At 40.9% G+C, this 22,604-nt stretch overlaps 2 protein-coding genes and 1 pseudogene across 2 annotated transcripts; all 3 read left to right on the forward strand.

Moving 5' to 3' along the window:
* Positions 1-7,031: 7,031 nt before the first annotated feature.
* Positions 7,032-7,896, forward strand: LOC107384911 (transcription factor HES-5). The gene is made up of 2 exons (XM_015958428.3): positions 7,032-7,176; positions 7,288-7,896. Exons 1-2 carry the CDS (start codon positions 7,120-7,122, stop codon positions 7,693-7,695), a joined length of 465 nt encoding a protein of 154 aa, XP_015813914.1. The 5' UTR covers positions 7,032-7,119; the 3' UTR covers positions 7,696-7,896.
* Positions 7,897-14,357: 6,461 nt separating this feature from the next.
* On the forward strand, positions 14,358-15,157 carry LOC107384910 (transcription factor HES-5-like; annotated as a pseudogene).
* Positions 15,158-18,873: 3,716 nt separating this feature from the next.
* On the forward strand, positions 18,874-20,208 carry LOC107384909 (hairy/enhancer-of-split related with YRPW motif protein 2). The gene is made up of 2 exons (XM_015958426.3): positions 18,874-19,008; positions 19,120-20,208. Exons 1-2 carry the CDS (start codon positions 18,952-18,954, stop codon positions 19,450-19,452), a joined length of 390 nt encoding a protein of 129 aa, XP_015813912.1. The 5' UTR covers positions 18,874-18,951; the 3' UTR covers positions 19,453-20,208.
* The last annotated feature ends 2,396 nt before the right edge of the window (positions 20,209-22,604 follow it).

Consider the following 22,604-nt stretch of genomic DNA (forward strand, 5'->3'; position numbering starts at 1 on the left):
GTGTTTTTGTCCTTCCTGTTTTTGTGATATTTAAGTATTTGGGTGGACAAATATGATTCATTTGTTTATTTCTGTTACAAAACAGCACAGATGGGCCTATCTGACCTCACAGAGGAAACTTTATTTTACTTGAGAAAGATGTTTTAAGATGAACTTATTAGATAACTTGACGGTGCGACACGGTCCATCTACTTTCCGTTTTGTGTTGTTTTCTCTCTGTAAACATGCTGTTAACTTGCTTTGCACATCTTCTAATTGAAATCTGTCTGTGTCATATACATATTATTTTTTTCATAAGCTTGCGTTTGGTGCCCCTCCCCCGGCGTGGTGCCCTACGCGCTGTGCGTGGTGTGCGTGTGCGGAGCGCCGGCGCTGTTTGTATGGAGCGACCCCTGATAAACCCAGATTGGGAATCGCTGATGATTTGTAAAATACCTTCTTTGAGCCTATTAGCCACAACATGAGCGAGTATTTTGTAGTCCACATTAAGGAGCGTAATTGGTCTTAGATTGCTTAGAATTTTTTATCTTTGCCATTCTTCAGAATCAAAGAGATGAGTCCTTGTTTCATAGTCGGCATCAAAGATTTAGTTTGGATACATTCTTGTAATGCAAAAAAGAGAAGATATTTTATATTACTCCAAAAATGTTTATAAAAGTCAGATGTCAGACCATCTTGACCTGGGGATTTCCCAACGGAAAGGTGTTTGACTGCTGCCTCTACTTCAAATATCTCAGTCTCTGCATCACATATCAATTTAAATTCCTGACTGATTTTTGGGATGAGATGTGTAATATTATCCAACAGGTTTGATTCATTGCCACCAGATGATGAAAAGAGGTCTTTATAAAATGTATGAACTTCTTCAGCAATAATTTTGGTATCCGTGCATTCTACATCGTTGATGATAAGTGAATTAATTAAATTCCTCTCCTGTCGTCTTTTTTCAAGTCCACAAAAGTATGCGGTAAGGCGTTCACCTTCCTCAAGCCATTTCGCTCTTGATCTAATAAAAGCACCTCTAGCTTTCCGAGAACTCAGCTCATCCAACTTAGATTTGAGGTTTATAAAAGTGGCTCTGTCTGCGTTTAACATTGGAGTTTTCATACAGTATTCATCAAGCTTATGTATTAAATTAATTTCTTTTTCTCTCAAGGATTTACTTCTCTTAATTCCAAAAGTTATTGCAGATTGCCTTACTTTAAATTTGAAAAAATCCCATCTATTGCAATAACTTCCTATTGTGACATCATATCTAATTTCTAACATTAGATTATTAATCAAGTCGCAAAATTCACTGTCTTTTAAAAGATCAGAGTTAAATTTCCAAAACACATTTTTTTTAGTGTTTATCTCTGGAGTTAATTTAAGAGAAATTAGGCAATGATCAGTTAGAGGCGCATTAAGATAACAACGTCTGTAGCTATGTTGGCTAACGGTGGGGAAACCAGCCATAGATCAATTCTTGATCTTATCATTCCATTAGGTTTAATCCATGAGAATTGCTTGGTATTAGGATTCTTGTTTCTCCAAATATCAATCAATCATAATTACTTAATTCAAAATTGGATTAACGTGCGGAACATTAAATTTGGATGGGTTTCTGTCCAAATAATCATCAGGTGCGAGATTAAAATCTCCTCCAAACAGAATTAAGTCTGTGTAATAAAGAGTTTTGTAGTCAGAAACTGATTTCTAAGAAACACTTCCTACTCTGTGTGGCATTATTATATCCATAAACATTGGTTAGAATTATGTATGCATTGTCAATCTTTAAAACCGCAGTCAACCAGTGCCCATTATTGTCCGATCTGAAAGAGATAACATTACCCGGACATTTGTTGAAGCAGCAACTCCAGCTGAATGGTTGCTTCCATGGCTGAAGAGAACTTTATCTCCCCATTGCGCTGTCCAGTAGGTGGCATCAGAAGCACAGGAGTGAGTTTCTTGTAGAAGAACAATACATATTGGCATTTCCTTCCTTTACAGTGTAAGAACACTGCTTTTCGTTTTAAGTTGTCCTTGATACCCCTAGAATTATGAGAACCAAAGTTTAAAGTCTCTTTTAACACATTCATCCGCTGGGTAACCCTGCAGCTACTTAAACTCACAACAAAACATAACAAAGAGAGAAAGATTCCCACATTATGTAATACCCCCACCGTTGATATATCCATAAGGACCACGGAAGTAGGCCTTCTTCCCCTCCTGACGTGCTTGCTTGATCCTTGGCCACAGCACCTCCCTTGCTTCTTTAACCTCCTTGGTGAGGTCTTCAGCGAACCTGATGCCTGCATCTTGGCAGATCTTAGAATTTTTAATCATCTTCCAAAAGGCGTCTCTGTGGTGTCATTTAGGGAATTGAATGATGACATCTCTCACTCTTCCATTTTCCCTCTGACCGACGCGGTGTACTGTATCCACAATCTCATCCATTTTCTCTGCCCACTGCGGTGCATTCTTCTTGAGAAGGTCTACCACAACCAGACGTGTGTCTTCGTTGGCAGATTCTTTAAAACCTTTAATTTTGATGTCCCATCTTCTTTTGTAATTATCAAGTTCACGACATTTTTCTTTCAACAGTGTGAGTTCAGTTTTCAAACCGGCCACTTCGTTTTCTATGTCGTTCACTTTATGCTTACAGTCTTTAATTTCAGCCGCATTGAACTCGGTCGCTTTAGCCACGTTAAGTAGCATAGCACAGTTTTGTGTTAGCTTAGCATCAAGGTCTTTCATGCGCTCCTCCTGCGATTCAAATTTGACCGTGAATTTGTCGATAGCAGCCAAGATCACGGAACCTGATACCTCGTCATCATTCGGTTTCGGTACCTTACAGGTGGTAACTTTAGATGGTGTGGAGGGAGCCGACGCATCTCGGGGTCTTTTATCACTTTGGCGGTCCATATCTGTGGCATATTCGTGGTTCGCTTGTTTCTGAGCAGTAGCTGGAGTGTTGGCTTTCAGCTTAGACATCTTAATAGACTGCCCTATTTAACTCTATAAAATCCAATGTGATTCGGTGGGAAATACAAGTTTTAAGCAGTAATTTTGAGGAAAATAACCAGGAGCAGAGCAAAGGTAGAACTGCTCAGGCCGCCATCTTGCCGACCAGCCCGGTCAACACATTTGTCTGCCAGGAGTTCGATTTTAGATTTTAAATGCCATCGGTACTTTCTTTTTAAATTAAATTTTATTTTTTCCTTCCCTTCAGCTTCACCAGCTCTTCTAATTTTACTGCTGCTAGTTGTTTTGGACGTCTTTTCCTAATGAGATACAACCAATCAGCGTGAGTTAACTGGAGATTCTGCTCAGCTACACCGCTGGGCCGTTCGGAGTACCTACTCCAGAGCAGGCTCTCAGAAAGCTCCTGAAAACGGCCGTTTGGACGGCCCGGTCAGGTGGAAACACGCGCGTGTTGGGAGGTTCCTGTGAATCTACCCTGAAGTTCTTGTAGTGGAAACACGCCTACGGACGATACAATTGTCCCAGTGTGCTTTGTGTGTAGAATAAATGATACTAGAGAGAAATAAAGTAATAAGATACATTTAAATGTTCAGAGGCAAAAGAGATGCTGTAATAACAATCGGTCAAAACCTACAATTTATGAGTAAAAGATACAAAATGAGACTGATACATCTATGGGGAAAATATTTTCAAGAAAGGGTTTCTACTAAGCATAGCATTTGCAATTTAGTAGTTCCCTCTTGTCTTCCTCTTTCAACTTCATATTCATATTCCCAAATGTAAGAAAAAATAGCTTTATTGAGATAAAGAGGCTAAAATGTTGCTCTCAGGTTATCAAAACTGGCGTTCAGCTCCAGCTCATCAATTCTCCTCATCATTCAGTCAGTTACACATTCTGGGTTTGTAGCACTGTAGCTAGATGGGCTTAGCACTTTGACTCCATAGAACTTTTGTTTTTAACACAAATATAATTTTATTTGCCCGCGACCCTACGTGGACAAAGCGGGTTCAGAAGATGGATGGATGGATGATTTTATTTGTGTTTTTAGCTCAATTAAAAGAGAAAATGACTGGCCAAAATGTATTTTATTTTGAAATAATCTACAGGAAATGATTATGCTAAGTAACTATTGTAACTTTAAAAATGAATTCCATCTCCTCCTCCTCCACCTTCATCATCATAACATTTACATGAGGGGAAAATACAATTAATACATTTATTAGTTTATCAGGGTGTAGTTACAGCTTGTTGCCACGAGGGGGCATTAATCCCCGTCCTCCAAATTAGCTTTATTTACATTCCAGCTTTGTGACAGTCAAAAATTCAACATGCTTTTATCTCAGCAGCTCTCTATGCACCCAGATAATGAACTCCCCCAGTGACTGACCCCAGAACATCAGGTCAGGAGACCAAATCTTCACCATGCTGCAGGGGTGCGTCCTAGCATGCTCCACATGGAGAAGCCAGAAGAAAAAAATGCAACAAAAGTTGTAATATTCATTAGAATAATTCAGATGATTTTATTTAATGCGGATTGTCCAAATAAAACAATAAAAACAAGTTTTAGAAAAGCTGAGTGTGTGTGTGTGTGTGTGTGTGCGTGCGTGCGTGCGTGTGTGCGTGTGTGTGTGTGTGCGTGCGTGAGCATCAGAAGGCTGAACAACAACCTGTAGAATAATTAAAGTCATCATGCTAGAGCAGCTTCTCTGTGGTGGACCACACCAGCTTCTGCCACAATAAATAATAATAATAAGAAGAAGAAGAAATCACACACAAAGTTGTGAACATTTTAATTTCCTTTTTGAACTATTTCTGTTGAGAGTTTTAATGTTTAAAATCTGTTAGATTGTTACTGACAGCAGCTACATTTAAGTTTCACTTTCTGTTCTGACTGAAGCTGCTGCAGCATGGAGGTGTAGTTCTCAGTCAACCTGGACATGATCATCCTGAGAGTTTTAGCTGAAAACAGCTGGACGTTTCTGGATATGTTGGAGACATTTAGCTTCTCATCCCAGAGGATTCTTCCAGACTTTGGTTGTGGTCAGAAACAAACACACTGGTTGTGCTGCAAGTCTTTTTCTTTTTTTTCTCCAAAACACGTATTTGTCTAAATGAAGGTGATGTTATCGTTCATAGAATTAAAATTCATGTTGAAGTTGAGATTATTTCATCAAGTAGGACCTGTGGTTAGCTAGCTCATGTAAAACATGTCATGTCTTGAAAGAATCGGAATCGGGAATCGATAGAAACCGGAATCGAAATGAGGAATTGGAATCGGAATTGTTCAAAATCAAACGATGCCCAACCCTGATGATGGTGCGGTACCCTTCACCCACAATCTCCCGGTGTCCACTCTTGAATTGGGAGATTGTGGGTTCAAATTTGAAAAGCGATGTGATGAATGGATCAGGATTCAGTCATTGAGAACGAAATGTTCATCAAGATTCGAGGGTTTTCTACGATTGTACGTTTAATTTACTGTTTGCCATTGGTATGTGAAGACATGTGGTGTGTGTGTGTGTGTGTGTGGGTGTGTGTGTGTGTGTGTGTGTGTGTGTGTGTGTGTGTGTGTGTGTGTGTGTGTGTGTGTGTGTGTGTGTGTGTGTGTGTCAGACTCGAAGACTGGGTTCGGTAGTACGAGCTTTTATTACAGACTGCTGGCTGAAAGCGTTGCTGGAAAGGCTGACGGTTGGATGAGGTCTGAGGAGGAAAGGTAGAGGTTAAGCTGTATTAGCTTCGGAATACTCTGATCATGGATCACAGTGGAACGATGACTGAGTGAAGAGCCGGTGTGGCGTCTTCCATATATAGACATGGATTGACGCAGGTGCAACGTGGAGGGAATCCCCGCGAGGGGCATGCTGGGTAATGTGGTCCCAGACGGAAGCCGGTCATCTGGGAGAGCCCGGCCTGGGGGCTTGGACTCTGACAGTGTGTGTGTGTGTGTGTGTGTGTGTGTGTGTGTGTGTGTGTGTGTGTGTGTGTGTGTGTGTGTGTGTGTGTGTGTGTGTGTGTGTTCGACTGAAAGGACAGTGTGAGAAATCAGAGGAAACTCGCTCTCAGAGCCGCTGTGGGACAATAGAGCCCGACCTTTAACCCCAAGGGAAGCAGCCTAACGGGGAAAGTCATCCTGGAACGCTGCAATGCGTTACAAAATTAAAAGGACTCAAGTTTGTTTTAGATTACAGAATGAATCTTTCTTTCTTTCATTCATATTTTGCCTTTACCCGCCACATTTATGTTCATGCATTATTTTCCACTGCACTCTATTTTCTCTTTGCATTTTTTAATTAAACTTTTGATCAGTTTTCACTTAAAAAAAACTTTTAATGTGAATTTCCAGAATCTCTATTTGGACTTAGTCACATGCTTTAATCACATATGTTGAAAGATTTGTAATAAAGCCCTAGAGAGGCGTTTCATCTTCATCGCCACCAGCAGCGGGGTTCAGCACGCGTAGAAAAGCAGAGGCCTCATTCTCCCACTATGATGTCAAATTCTAGTCAAATTCCAGAAAAGTTCCCATATTTTAAAGAACACTTTGATAAAGTCCGTTTGATCTTGTGGGTTTAATTTGATCAGAATCTTAATGAAGAGAAATGTTCTGTTTTTCATTCCGACCGCTTTCTATCGTCTGCATTACAAAAGGTATTAAGCTCACATCATAATAACTAAAATAATACAGTTAGAGATTACATGTAAATAATCCAGTGTGATGGGATATTTGGAAGCATGCAGCTGATTTAGACACCTTCTAAACAAGACATGTTAATTTAACAGTTTAATTGCTTAAACTAAGAGTTTTAAATAGTTTTGTGCTTAAATGTGATGATTTGTCATTTCAGACGTGTGTGTGATCTGATGAGGAGTGTGTGATCTCTCTCTCCAGGGTCACCACTTTCTCAGGTTCTCTAAAAGCTCCTCCAGCTGTTCCCCTGAGACCAAACTATTGTCCCAAAAGAACACGAGCACAGAGCATGTGGCGGGCCAGCTTTCCTTTTGCTTCAGCTCAGCATCTCTGATTGGTTCAAACTGTGGGAAACTCCATCCAGACCAGGACCCACACATTCAAATGGAGATGTGTGAGTATAAATAGGAGGGCTGAAGGCTGCAGAGATCAGACTCTCTCCACAGAGACCTCTACAGACAAAACCATGGCTCCTACAATCACTGCAGCATCCACCCAGGACCAGCTGGTTCTCAGCCACAAGGTAAACATGATGCTCATGGAAAGACAGAAGCTATTGGAGAAGGTTTTAGACTTGATGTCATCATCGTTGTGGTGAAGAATCAGTTCATTCATGATGTTCTTGTTTCTGCAGCTGAGGAAGCCTCTGGTGGAGAAGTTACGCAGAGAGAGAATCAACAGCAGCATCGAGCAGCTCAAGTCTCTCCTGGGTCCAGAGTTCCTCAAACAGCAGCCAGACTCCAAGCTGGAGAAAGCAGACATCCTGGAGATGACCGTCTGTGTCCTGACACGACTGCAGCAGCAGAACCAGAAGCAGCATCAAGCAGCTGCTGATCAGGGCTACTCCAGATGTGTCCAGGAGGTGGCGCACTTCCTGTCCAGAGACCAGGAGAAGACACAGTCCCAGAGAAGACTGCTGAACCACTTCAACAAGCTGCAGGGCCTGAGAGAGGCTGACCTGTGTCCTCTGAGCTCCACGGTCCAGAACAGCACCAGTAAAGACAAGAGTCCAGCCAGCAGCGCCCCCTGGAGGCCGTGGTAGACTCCTGCAGAAACATCTGACCATGTTGGTCTTATTTTGAAGACATGAAACTTCATGGACTTGTTCTTCTGAGCGTGCAGAAGGATCCTGTCAGATTTTTATATCTGATGAAACATTTTCTGTGAAAATGACTTCAGGATCTTTTCCTTTAGGAAACAAACCTTCATGCATGTTGCACGACTGAATCTACGGTTTCTGTAGTTCTTTAAGTCTAGGATTAGAAAAATGATGTTTTGTTGCTCTAAACAACTTTTGTTACATCGAAAATTTGTTTTTTCCAACTTTACCTTCAATATTTTTCACACCTTTGTTCTAAAAAGTCCTTTTTCTGACTGAGCTGGTTTTTAATTATGTTTATTATATAAACATAAAAACAGATCTTTTCCTTTAGGAAACAAACCTTCGTGCATGTTGCACGACTGAGTCTACGGTTTCTGTAGTTCTTTAAGTCTAGGATTACATTTGATGTGATGCTTATTGATGATCTGGTTTTAAATCTAAATACCTGAAAACATTTAGGTTGAACTAGTTTCAGCTTCAATGGAATTATTACACTTCAGATTGGACGTTGTCATATTAATATGATCGGTTTCAAGGTCAGTTTCAATGTTTTGTGTTTGTTAAACATTCATTTAGTTTCAAACAAAGTTAAATGACAGTGAGTCATGTCCCCGAATCATTTGTCTTTTAAAAAGACTAAGTTTTCTGTGACTTGTTAAAATGTCAAAGTTGTTGTTGTGATGCATCATCACCAGTGCTTTCCTACCATTTTATTTCATTTTATAGTAAATAAATAAACAATATAAGCTGAAATGGCTGTGTGCTCCTCTTATTATCAAGGTATTATTTAGTGCAGAGACTTTAGGGACCTATTCATTCATATTACACAATGTTTTAGACCAGATGTCAACATCAGCACTGGCGTCAGCATTCTACAAAGCTTCAGAACCATCACGTTTGTGATTTACACTGTGTGCATTAAAATCAGAGACAGAATCAGAAAGATGTTTCTGTCTCCATGACAGGAGTTCAGTTCCTGGAGCTCGTTGGGGGAAATTCTGGTAAAGATGATTTCACTCCTGAGGAGATCGTTCATATCCGAAGTAGAGATTCTTCACGGATTGTTTTGGGCTGCGTTACAGATTGTTCAATAACTTTTTTTTCTTCAAAATTTATTACAGACAAAACAGTTGTCCATATTATAAAATGTCAGAGATAATAAGTGTTCTCCCTTTCCGGTCAGCTCACGGGTCCCCGGAAGAACGAAAAAATTAACGCAAGTCAACGACGCTAAAAATGCTATTTTCTAACCTTACGCCCTGGATCACACACATGCTGTCCTGCAATTTAGATGAAAAGTAATGATGGATGTTTCAACCACGCCGGTCACGTACTTTGAGATTTATTAGCTTGTAAAAGTTCGTAATTAGCATGACTACAAACTAGAAATCAGCACATCGCGTATGTGATGTCACCACATAAGCTCCTCCCCCCTAGCGCCTGCTACTTATCACATGACCAAATTTATGCTGGTTCTTTCCTCCTGCGGGAAATTTGCTGAACTTACAGCCCTTTTCCATCAGTTTTCTCCATGTCTGGTTAGATGACGTCACTTTCATGAAGCGCGTTTGCAGTCTTGGACTTATTTTCACACAAAAACTAAAATAACGTTTCCCCGCTGTTCGAAAATAAGCAAGTTCTTGGTATCAAAATGCATCTTTAAAATTCACGAACATCATGTGTGAGATCCATGGCACAAAACAAGCGGAATTAGAAAATAGCGTTTTAGTCCCGTTGACTTGCATTGATTTTTTTCGTTCTTCCGGGGACCCGTGGCCTGTAAGTAGATGGGCGTGGCTTAGGCTCCTATAATAAATAAAAGTAAAATGCCCGTAACAAAAACAGAATGAAATTTCAGTTACATTTCACATCACACACCATATAAGCAGTTGTTCCAATATTACAGCAGTAGCTCAGGAGGTAGAGCCCCACCATGCAAAGACCTTGTTTGGACGTCCTACAGACGAGGTCTGGACTGACAGACTCAACATAGACATGATCTGCATGTCCATGCAACGCTGACTGTTTGCAGGGGCAGGTTGCCTCATGATCAGAGAGGGTCATGGGTTCGATGGTAGCTCCGTCCAGGGGTATTCTGCTGTTGTGTTCTTGGGCAAGGCACTTAACCCAACTTGCCTGTGTTGGTGGTGGTCAGAGGGCCCGCCAGTGCCAAATGGCAGTCTCGCCTCTGTCAGACCGCCCCAGGGCGGCTGTGGCTACAAAGTAGCTTACCATCGCTAGCAGTGTGTGAATGTGAGAGTGCAAGCAAGCGTCTTTGAGTGTCCTAAACAAGCGCTATATAAGTTTGATGTATTATTATTATATTTTAAAAAGCCAGAGGAATGCATTGTGTCACTGAATGAACGACTTGACAAAGCTCTGACTACGGTGTAAGCAGTCCCGTTCAAACGGCACATGAAGTCGTAGTTCTGCAGTAGTGCATGAAAAGTGGGGACGTTAGTCGTGACAAACGTTTGGCTTGCCGAGGTGCATCGAGGGAGGACTCTGAATGAGTCCACATAAGCTACTGGTAACTTTTTTATAGCTGCCTTACTATAATTACTCCACAATTGGGACGTGTAGAAAGGAGTGCAAAAAGAAAGAAAAAGGACCACTTTGCCGTTGTCGGTGCACATACCAAAGTTACGTGCCAGAGCGTTAGCCTGCATGCACATCTTACAGTCCTGTCTTTTTATATCCTCATCATCACAGAGATCATTCCTTACAATGTGTCCCAAATATGTTACTTTTCCCACCACTTCCAGGACTTGGTTTGTCAAATTAAAAAATGGAAATATCGTCTTCCTGTCTTCTATGTTGCAGCAATCATCACAACACTTTTTGGGGGTTAAACATAAGGTCAAACTCCACCACATTTGGTGCAGGTCCTGAGCAGCTGCTGCAAGCCAGCACTGCAAGGGCACAAGAGGACTACATCATCAGCATACATGAAGTGATTTACAAGCCGCTCGCCCACTTAGCATCCAGTCTTGCAGTTATTCAGTGCAAGAGACAAATCATCAGGTTACAGGTTAAAGGGAACTGGAGACAGACTCCTGCCTTGTCTGACTCCATGGATACAGTGAAAGGTTCAGAGACCTCCATTCCCCACTTAACCTGCATCCACCGGTGTGAATACCAAAAAAGTATTATCCTGATCATCAATGAACCCCTCTACTCTGTAGTTTAAGATAGAGTTTAGTGTGTTTGACTTGGTCAGAGGCAATGGAGGCGTCAAAAAACACATAAAAACAGATGTATTCTGACTCTTATACTTATTTACAGTCTGCTTAAGGGCATATATACAAAGATCAGCACTGAGCTCACTTTTAAAACCAAACTGATTCTGTTGTTGCTATAAAATCACTGAATCTTTCCAGCAGAGTGTGCTGAAACACTTTGGACAACACGTTAGCCACGGCGACCGGCCTGTAGTTGTCAGTACAGGATGTTTCTAGTGTTTTCTTTTACTACAGGGACTAAAAGAACTGATAACATGTGATCAGCTGAGATGCCATGCTTCAAAACCAGTAGAGCATAATGAGAGTAACACATGAGCTCTACGGCTAGCATGCTTCATGCGCTCTGCTGATAACATATCTGGGCCACACGCTTTGATGATGTTTTCTCAACGGCAAGGCGGACTTCAATCATGCCATTACCGTAATCCTCATTGTCTTTGTTGAACTCTTCACTATTTATACAACTGAAAATCCTGCTATAGTGTTTCCTCCATAGACCTGCAGTATTCCCATCTCCAGATACCCCATCAGTGTTTGCTGGTAGCAGTGACTTACTGTTGCTGGTGAGCCTTAACTCCTTCCAGAGCTCAGAGGCTTTATTATTCTGACGTTTATTTGCTAGGGAATCTGCCCACAATGTTTCTTCATTCCTTTTAATGTAGCGAACTGCATTCTTAAATTTAGCGTTAGCTGCGTTCGTAGACTCCAGCATCATCAGTCATCATCAATAAGAAGGAGACTGTCCAACTAAAGACCTGGACCCTGTCCTGTCTCCTGAGACCTGCCTCTGTAACAGCTGATCCAGCAGAACCCTGCAGGAGGACTCACCCCCCACAGACCTCAGCTCTTATCCTCAGGAAGGAGTCGGCTGCTGTAGGAGGAATAAATATAAATGTTTATTCTTCACTCTTTAAGGAATCATAACTCACTTTTATTTTGTTTACTGAACATGACTTTGTTCACTTCTGTTATTTTTCTTTTTCTTTTGAACTGCCTGATGTGTAAAATGCAATCTTGTGTTTTAAATGGGAGGTAAATACGGAAGCCCATTTCTGCCACTCTGATAAAATAAAAATCTTGTATCATAATTATGTGATACTACCTCATAATAAAGAGATAGTTAAGTCATGATTATGGCATGAAAGATCTTTTTTAATCCATGGCAGGGATGGGATTCCATAATTAAATACTTTTTCTGTATAAAGACAAAAATATTTTTAGAGTCTTTAGAAGAAAAAGAAAAAAAGAAGGTTCTGAATAAGTGTGTGCGTGCGTGCGTGCGTGCGTGCGTGCGTGCGTGTGTGTGTGTGTGTGTGTGTGTGTGTGTGTGTGTGTGTGTGTGTGGTGAGGTGGTGAGGATAATGAGGCACACTTCTATTGGAACTCCACTGAAAGGACAGAGTGTGAGAAACTAGAGGAATGTCACTCTCAGAGCTGCTGTGGGACAATAGAGCCTGACCTTTGACCCTGAAGAGGAGCAGCCTAGCAGGGGACGTTGTGCACATGAAACCTGCGTTGTTGTGGCAAGTTTCCAAAGACAGACCAGTCTTTTTTTAATGTTACAGAATCAATGTTGAGTTTTTTTTCTAATTCAATTCTTTTGAACTTTAGACATAATAAACATCCTGAAGAACAGATCTAAATGTTTTTATTTTGTTTAATCAATTACAATTAGATCATGTGGGCTGCGCAGTGCAGTGAGAAGGTCCTGGGTTCACTTCCCGGCCTGGGATCTTTCTGCATGGAGTTTGCATGTTCTCCCTGTGCATGCGTGGGTTCTCTCCGGGTACTCCGGCTTCCTCCCACAGTCCAAACACATGACTGTTAGGTTAATTGGTCTGTCTAAAATGTCCTTAGGTGTGAGTGTGTGTGTGCATGGTTGTTTGTCCTGTGTGTCTCTGTGTTGCCCTGCGAGGGACTGGCTCTCTGTCCAGGGTGTACCCCGCCTACTTGCCCGTTGACTGCTGGAGATAGCCCCCCCCCACCCACCCCACCCCCCCGACCCTGCGTGGACAAAGCGGGTTCAGAAGATGGATGGATGGACAATTAGCTCATTTATTGCTTTCAAAATGAAACCCAAAAGCCACATTTACAGTATTTATAAAATGTTGATAAAGTCAGCACAAAAATCATGTTTTTGGGTAAAATCTGAAGAGAAATTCAGTGTAATTAGAAAATGAACAGAAGTTTATGCACAAGAGTAAACTTAAGTGGAACCACAGTAAGGGTTTCAACTGGTAGTATTTATTTGTTTTTCAATTTCTGCATGAAGTTATTTATTTATTAATTAATTTATTATTTATTTATTTATTTATTTATTTATTTTCACTAAACTGTCCTTTCATATTCATTGAATCTACATTAGATCAGCAGTAATTTTCATTAAGAGCACATCGTGACACCTCACATGCTTTCATGTCATTTCATTTGAGGCATGCGGTAAATCTCTGGAGAACAAAGTTCAGCCAGATTAGCAACACCACCCCCACCGGCCCACAGCCGTTCTCCAAGGGATTTGGCACGCGTTGAAAGGCAGCTGCTCCATCCTCCTACCTCTGATTCAAAATATATTTTCTTCCTTAAAATTTAAATTCTGAGTAAGTTCAAAAGGACGCAGAGAAACAAAACAAATGTAATACAAAAATCTGTTAGGGGAAACATGTTTGGGTTTTTGGACAATTTGACTCAGAAAAGCAAAAAGTTATGTTTCTTTACTTCATATAACTGAAATGTTTAATTATTGCTTAGATTGAAAGAAGAAATTTGAGTGTTACTCTCACATTATTTAACATCTGGATCAAAATTGAACTTGGCTCTTCGTAAAACAACAGAATAAACAGAAAAATACCTCAGAGTCGCAAAATTAAACATCTAAAAAAGCTGGTTAAGTTCAAGTTTTACTGAAACCAACTAAAAAATAAACATTTCTTATGTTTTAGTTGTTTAAAGTAAAAAATTCTGAATATTTTTAACAGTTTTGTGCTTAAATGTGATGATTTGTCATTTCAGACATGTGTGTGATCTGATCAGGAGTGTGTGATCTGATGAGGAGTGTGTGATCTGATCAGGAGTGTGTGATCTGATGAGGAGTGTGTGATCTCTCTCTCCAGGGTCACCACTTTCTCAGGTTCTCTAAAAGCTCCTCCAGCTGTTCCCCTGAGACCAAACTATTGTCCCAAAAGAACACGAGCACAGAGCATGTGGCGGGCCAGCTTTCCTTTTGCTTCAGCTCAGCATCTCTGATTGGTCCAAACTGTGGGAAACTCCATCCAGACCAGGACCCACACATTCAAATGGAGATGTGTGAGTATAAATAGGAGGGCTGAAGGCTGCAGAGATCAGATTCTCTCCACAGAGACCTCTACAGACAAAATCATGGCTCCTACAATCACTGCAGCATCCACCCAGGACCAGCTGACTCTCAGCCACAAGGTAAACACGATGCTCATGGAAAGACAGAAGATATTGGAGAAGGTTTTAGACTTAATGTCATCATCGCGATGGAGAATCAGTTCATTAATGATGTTGTTCTTGTTTCTGCAGCTGAGGAAGCCTCTGGTGGAGAAGTTACACAGAGAGAGAATCAACAGCAGCATCGAGCAGCTCAAGTCTCTCCTGGGTCCAGAGTTCCTCAAACAGTAGCCAGACTCCAAGCTGGAGAAAGCAGACATCCTGGAGATGACCGTCTGTGTCCTGACACGACTGCAGCAGCAGAACCAGAAGCAGCATCAAGCAGCTGCTGATCAGGGCTTCTCCAGATGTGTCCAGGAGGTGGCGCACTTCCTGTCCAGAGACCAGGAGAAGACACAGTCCCAGAGAAGACTGCTGAACCACTTCAACAAGCTGCAGGACCTGAGAGAGGCTGACCTGTGTCCTCTGAGCTCCACGGTCCAGACCAGCACCAGTAAAGACAAGAGTCCAGCCAGCAGCGCCCCCTGGAGGCCGTGGTAGACTCCTGCAGAAACATCTGACCATGTTGGTCTTATTTTGAAGACATGAAACTTCATGGACTTGTTCTTCTGAGCGTGCAGAAGGATCCTGTCAGATTTTTATATCTGATGAAACATTTTCTGTGAAAATGACTTCAGGATCTTTTCCTTTAGGAAACAAACCTTCATGCATGTTGCACGACTGAATCTACGGTTTCTGTAGTTCTTGAAGTCTAGGATTAGAAAAATGATGTTTTGTTGCTTTAAACAACTTTTGTTACATCGAAAAGTTTGTTTTTTCCAACTTTACCTTCAATATTTTTCACACCTTTGTTCTAAAATGTCCTTTTTCTGACTGAGCTGGTTTTTAATTATGTTTATTATATAAACATAAAAACAGATCTGTTCTCAGGTCAGCACAGAAATTACCACGTGGTTTCAACATATTAACCTCATTGATGTCTTAAAAAGGTAAAATTATTTACTTTGATCATCAGCAAACAGAGTTTTAATTATTTTAAAATGTAAAATTTTCCTTTTTATTAAAAGGATTCTTTGAGGTCTCCTTTCAGGACAGACTTTTTATTTGGGAATTGATTTAAAGAATTGTATGAATAATTCAATAATCAATCATCTAAGTTTTCTTTTTGTAAAAAAGGCCTGAAATGTGTAAAATGTTTGTCTTTTATAAAGAATCTGTTTTCCTGCAAATTGCTGTTTTGATGCATCATCATGTTTTATTGGAGTTTTGGCTCCTGATTGGACTCGTGCCTTTTTGAATTAAAAAAGAAACTTCCCAGCTGGAGACGTGTTTTCTTTTTAAAGTCGAAGCTCCGTCCTCTAGAATTAGAATTTCATAATGAATACATTTGATGTTTAATCCAGAACAAACGATAACATCTTTTTGTTCTAAAGTTGTGCATTTTATGGGTTTGAACAACTGAAGTGATCTTCTTTGGGAACTGTTTAATTTAACAGTTTCACAGTTGTTGTTTTTTTGCCTCATTTTCACTTTGAGGTGTTTTAAAGAAAAGCTCTGTTTAACCTGGACCGCCCGTGCCTGTTAGATTTTATCATGCAGATCTGAAATAACGAGGGGAAAATAGAGATTTTCTATCAAAAACCCAAAGCTCAGGTCTCAGGAGGTCGTGTATGCTTTGCATAATGAGGCACACTTCTATTGTTCCTTTAATGAGAGGACGAAGTGTGGGAAACCAGAATAAAGTCACTCACAGCACCGCTGGGTGAAATAATCAGGACGGGTCTGTCCAATGAAAAGCAAGGTCACACAGAAATGAAGGTCAATCCAGTCACTTATGCTCTAAATCTGCTCCGTCCAGAATAAGGTCACGGGGAGTGTGCAAAGAGATCAAGGCGAAATTGTTCTTGAAGAGGGATGAGACCAAATTCAACAAACACCGGATTGTTTTCACATTTAGAAACCCTAAAAAATAAATTTTTCATTAGGTGTGCAACACTGAAACCCCAATATTTCTGATTCTAACGGGTCACTCTGAGTGTTTCGTGCAGGCTGAACATGAAAATAGTCTCCTACACCCATCTCCTGCATTAGCTGCTGACAGAAAACAGACGGTGAAACTCTACGTCACACAGTCACTTATTCATGGACTCGCCCATCTGGACTCACGACAGGGAAGGCTGTTGTTGGTTTAGCATCCAGGAAACATCAGAGAACGTCTCAAATAGTAGGGGTTGCAGGCTGCATGGTGGCGTAGTTGTTAGCATTGTTGCCTCGCAGCAAGAAAGTTGCAGGTTGGAAACCCGGCTGCGGCCTTTCTGTGTGGGGTTGCATGTTCTCCCCATGCACGCGTGGTACTCTGGCTTCCCCCACAGATCACAGCATGCCCTATGGGTTAACAAGTGTACGTCGCTTTGGATAAAACTGTCTGCCAAATAAATAAACTTAAATAATCCCAGTAGAAGCTGACCGTTAGCATTAGCAGATCCACCACTCAGCAGAACTCCTCCAGTGGGGATAAAACATCAACGTTGCAAGTCAGTGGTAGAGTCGTGTTGCTGTTAGCCAATTCGAGGCGAGATGTCCAAATATCAGGAAATAAGACTCCAAAACCTGCCGTCTGAAGCTCAGCTGTGATCCCCCCCACCCCACCCCACCCCCAGTACGAGTTGCAAGGCATTCATTCCAACAAGATACCACTGCAAATGCACCGATCAAACAAGTGTTCCACTTCTTTGACAAGAGGCAGAAAACACAACCTAATTTCTTGTGTTCTGACACCAGATATCATCTAAAGTCCCATAAAGATCCGTCTGATTATTATGAGAGTCACACTAAAAATAACAGGTCCATCTCATTTAACCAAAATAGTTGGAATAAAACCTTTTGATGTAAACATTTCAAGCATCCCATTGCTTATTTGCATATATAGCGGCCTTCAAGGTAAAAAACACGAGGCGCCCACAAGTACAACAAAAATAGAATTATTATTAAAAATATAATGAAGAATCAAATCTAACTTAATGAAAGATTAAACAAAAATTAAGAGAAAAGGTTTAAAAAGTTTGTTTCTTGATCAAATCGCATTCTTAACGATCGCATTAGTGCAATAGAGCCTAAAAGTTGTGCAAATGGTTGTAAAAGAATAAAGCGTTGAACTGTAGCGAAAATATCAAAATCCTGTTCGCATTATGACAAAACCTAGAATTTTCTGATGTTTAAAGCATTTGATAAACTTTTCAAAGAACACAAATCAGTCCCATCTGGAAGGAATTACAACAAATAAAGCAAATTCAACCAAAGTCCTCATGTGTTACTTTCGGCCAATCACATCGTCCGTCTGCCTGGTTGGACTTCTTTAAGCCTGCAGGGTGAAGACACATCTCACACCAGAAGATCAGTGTTGTCATAATTTTTTTTTATCTCTGTTTGATTTCTGGAAATTCAAATTAGGAACTGCAACGTTTTTGCATCTGGTCCAAATGAGAGCTGGTTTCACTTTATATTAAATGAAGAATTTTTCGTCTAGCAGAAATGTTGAATTCTTTTTGCGCAAAATTTCAAAATGCAAAAAACCTTTAAAAATGAAAATTTCCAGCAGCAATCACTAAACTTCCGGTTATTTAACAGAATAAAGGCATGAGCCATAAAGGATAAAGGTAAAGATGAGAGACTTTAAAGAACACACATGTATTAGAATTAAATCAGTCCATTTTACGTTATTGTTTATCACTATTACGTTCAATTTTACTGGATCATGGAGCCAGCCAGATGGTGAGTGATGTAATACTCCGTTTCCATAACGACGCAGAGCCTGCACCTGTCACAGGCGTCCCCTTTGGGCTCCATTGAGTCAGTGTGGGAAACTTGGATCCACTCGCTACTCACACGAGCAACAACAAGGCACGTGTCAGGGATGATTATCAGGCTGCTGCACGGGCCCACAGCAGGACACGTGCCAAGAACCAGCAGCATCTGGACGGCAGCTCATCAGTTACTCCAATACAAAAACACTAGTTAGCAAAAATCTTATTAAACTCAAATTAATGAGAGTTATTATAAAAAACAGATCAAATAAACAATTTAAAGCAAACGGACGTTTATGATTTTATTCAACATGATAAAAATTCACCAGTTATCACACCTTATTGGTCAAACTCTTCATTGCACAAAAACATGTGATCCGTGTACTTAACAAAAGTGTGCCTGAATGAAGAACGTTTACCACGTTGGGGAATCTGATCTCAACCTCAAGCAGCAGATCGGCTTTCAGGGTCACCACTTTCCCACATGGACTCAGAGATCTTTGAGCCGGTTCCACCTGCTCCTCTGAAATCTAACCATTATCCCCTCAAAGCCTCAACGACAGCATGTTGCTGCCCCACATGCCGCATTGTCCTGCAGGACTCTCTGATTGGTCCAGACTGTGGGAAAGTCCATCCACACCAGGACCCACACATTCAAATGGAGATGTGTGAGTATAAATAGGAGGGCTGAAGGCTGCAGAGATCAGACTCTCTCCACAGAGACCTCTACAGACCAAACCATGGCTCCTACAATCACTGCAGCATCCACCCAGGATCAGCTGGTTCTCAGCCACAAGGTAAACACGATGCTCATGGAAAGACAGAAGCTATTGGAGAAGGTTTTAGACTTGATGTCATCATCGCGATGGAGAATCAGTTCATTAATGATGTTGTTCTTGTTTCTGCAGCTGAGGAAGCCTCTGGTGGAGAAGTTACGCAGAGAGAGAATCAACAGCAGCATCGAGCAGCTCAAGTCTCTCCTGGGTCCAGAGTTCCTCAAACAGCAGCCAGACTCCAAGCTGGAGAAAGCAGACATCCTGGAGATGACCGTCTGTGTCCTGACACGACTGCAGCAGCAGAACCAGAAGCAGAGAAGACTTCTGGACCACTTCAATGAGCTCCAGTCTTCCTCTGATCAGAACCAGAGAGAGGAGGACTTCTGTCCTCTGAGCACCAGGGTTCAGACCAGCATCCACAGAGATAAGAATCCAGAGGAACACGATCTCTGGAGGCCGTGGTGAACCTGTACTGACTAAAAACTGAAGCGACCACATTGGTCAACCATAAAGGAAAAAGAATCCTGTGGACGTGTCCTGCTGTCTGCGCAGGACTTTCATCCGTCTGTAAAGACGTGGACTTTTTTTTTCTTTTTACAAAAAGTAACTTCCTACTTAAGCCAGGAGCTTCGCTGATGCATGTTGCATCCAATTGTTTTTTATTGCATCAGCAATAATTTCTCATTGTTTCACAATGTGGTAATTTGCAGCTTTTGCTACATGGACAATATTATAATTATTGATATATGTGATCAGATGGACATGTAATATCTGGGATTAATTAATCCAAACAGATCTGTTCTAAGATCCAAATCCTTTAATTCTTAAAGGTTTGTTGCCTTCATTATGAACATTTTACTGTGTTTATAGTAAACCGGTGATGTTTATTATCACTCGATCGTTTTTTTTGATCCATTATCCTAAATGTTCCACTTTTGGAACAATTCTTGATGATCACCGTGTGATCAGTGAGATGATCTGTTAGAAAACTTAAACACAACTGGTGTCGGAGAACGCTGTGATCTGTTTTCAGATCGAACGGAAGAGCTCTGTTCATTATTTTGTTCATTAGGTTCAGAACGTGACATGACACTCAGCTCCAAGTGTCTTCTGTCTTTTATAAAGACGCTGTTCTACTCTCTCGCTGTGTTGATGCACCACCTCTAACTGGAGCTTTAGCTCTTCATGTGCTTGGTTTTCTAATAAAAAACAAGAATTGCATTTTCGTGTTATTTTGTGACCACTTCTTTCGACCTTTCTTCTTATGACTAATAATCTCACTGTGCTAAGACCTAGTCTGGATGTCCTACAGACGTGGTCTGGACCGACGGACTCAACACGCACGTGATCCGCACGTCCATGCGACGTTGACTGTTTGCGGGGATGGCCTTTGCTGCCGTTTCCTTCCACGGCTCACTAACAGGAAGCACAAACACACAGTTCATTTACCGTTTTCAACAAAGAACACGTCTTAGTTGCTCCTCTGAATGTGGAAGTGTGGGAAACCAGCGCAGACTCAGCCACAAAGCTGCTGGGGGGACAACAGATCCAAGCATCCGTCTCTGAGGGGTCAGAAGTTAAAGAAGAGCGTGCCTGCTTCCTCTGGTGTCCTTCTCACTTCTGCAGACATGTGAATGTCCCCCCATACAATAACAATAAATAATTAAACAGCTGCTGACAACTGAAAGTTGTTTTATGCTTTACACCCAACAACAGTTCTCAACTCTCTGTGAGCGCTGATGGAGTCAAAATAAAATAATATTAACCTCCTGTTAATGAAACGGTCTGGTTAAACATAATATTGTTTTTCTGCCATTCTGACGCATTGCCAGGTTGTAGTTGCTTTGTTCAGTCCAGAGGGCAGAGCAGGGGCAGCTCGTAAATATTATCGTCACTTTCAGACGACGACGCGGTGACTGGCTTTTCTCGCTTGTTCCGTTTGTTTTGCATGATTACAAAAAGGCGTGCAGGAATTAAAAGTAGAAAACACTAATTAAGACCAGGCTTAAGAGGCAAAGGCTAAATTAAAAGATATGAATGAATCACAGGCTCATATGAAAGGAGAATATTTAACGTTTCTTCTAAACAACCTTCAAAAAGATGAAAAAAGACATTATCTCTAAACTCTAATTTCCCTCTGGGATTAATAAAATATCTTTGAATTTGAATTGAATTGAATGATCAGCTATTCTGACGCAGCAGTATCTGACCCGCTGACTGCTGAATTATGATGTATTAACATGAATGGCATACCTTTATGTCATTAAAGCATCCATGTGCTAGAACTGTGAATTCTATTCAGCCTGAATAGATTTATGAAGTTGAAAATCTGAACTTGAAACAAGATTTTAATCTAATTAAAGCATTAAAAAAGATCAAAAAACACTTTATTAGTGTTGCTGGTTTTTAGTGTTTCTGATCCCGAACAATATAAGAATAATCTAAAATGTGATGTAAAAATCTGAGGGAGATGTGTTTGTTAAAAAATAGAAACAAAAGAAAGGAACGAATCTGGAAGACAACCGCTCCCGTGATGTTTTAGACAACCAGGGATGAAACCACCTCTGGTGTCTCCTCAGAATAAACGTCTTTCAGCTGAAATGTGCAAATAAAGACCAGTGATGGTGATTCACCAGTTTAACGTGAATTTATTACGTGTCAGATTATTTTGAAAAAAGAAGCATAAATAAATTTCATGTTCACAGTTTCAAATTTTACCAACTCCTTCAGCTAGCCAATGGGATCCCTTCCCTGCAGATGGCTGGTGATGCAATACTCGGTTTCTATGACAACACACAGCTAGCATCTGCCTTGGAAATCCCTTTGTGGTTTGTTGACCGCGGCACGGGGAGTAGGTGTGGGAAACTCGGCTCAGCTCGCTACTCACACCATGCTCAAAGGCACGCGCCGGCTGACTCGTCTGCATCGAAGTGTGGGCTCGATCAGATTAAAACACAGATTTTAACATCCATGCTTTTGGATTGACATGATGAAACTACAAAAACATGTTTAAGCAGTTCTGGATCCTTTGTATTTGAGTTACGTTTGAGGACTGAACTCAGCGGTAGCCTGCAGCAATAAGAGATGACCCGTCTGCGTTCTGAATGCAAACATAACTTAATGAAAGTTTTGCGTAGCTTACATTTAGTTTGTAAGTTAGTCGAACTGTGATTCAGCCACGTGTGTGCCTGGATGATGAGGGTGTGATCAGTCAAGGTTAGTGATCTCAGAGTGAGGCAGTGGGGAAAGCTTCACAGCAGCAATAACATTCATGACAGGAGCCGAAAAGGAGAGTAAACAACAAGAAGAAAATAGAAATACTTAAAAGATACAAAATTAAAAAGAAATGCTGAATTTATGCACATTTTAAGGAATAAAATATTTTTAATTGAGACTTAACATGTAACAAATACCTCTGATGTGTGCTTTATTTATGATCGATTTGCTTCTGTGTAACTTGGTTAATACACATTCAGTGTTGCTGCAAACACAAGTTTGTTTCCTAATGAAAATTTCCTCAAACAGCAGCCAGATGAAGATGAGGACGATGTCAGTAGATGAAGGAAAATCTGCACATTTGCCGTCACTTTTTAAAATATTGAGTTTATCTCAGTTTT

This window comes from Nothobranchius furzeri, chromosome 3 (genome assembly GCF_043380555.1).
Source record: "Nothobranchius furzeri strain GRZ-AD chromosome 3, NfurGRZ-RIMD1, whole genome shotgun sequence".
Taxonomy (NCBI): Eukaryota; Metazoa; Chordata; class Actinopteri; order Cyprinodontiformes; family Nothobranchiidae; genus Nothobranchius; species Nothobranchius furzeri.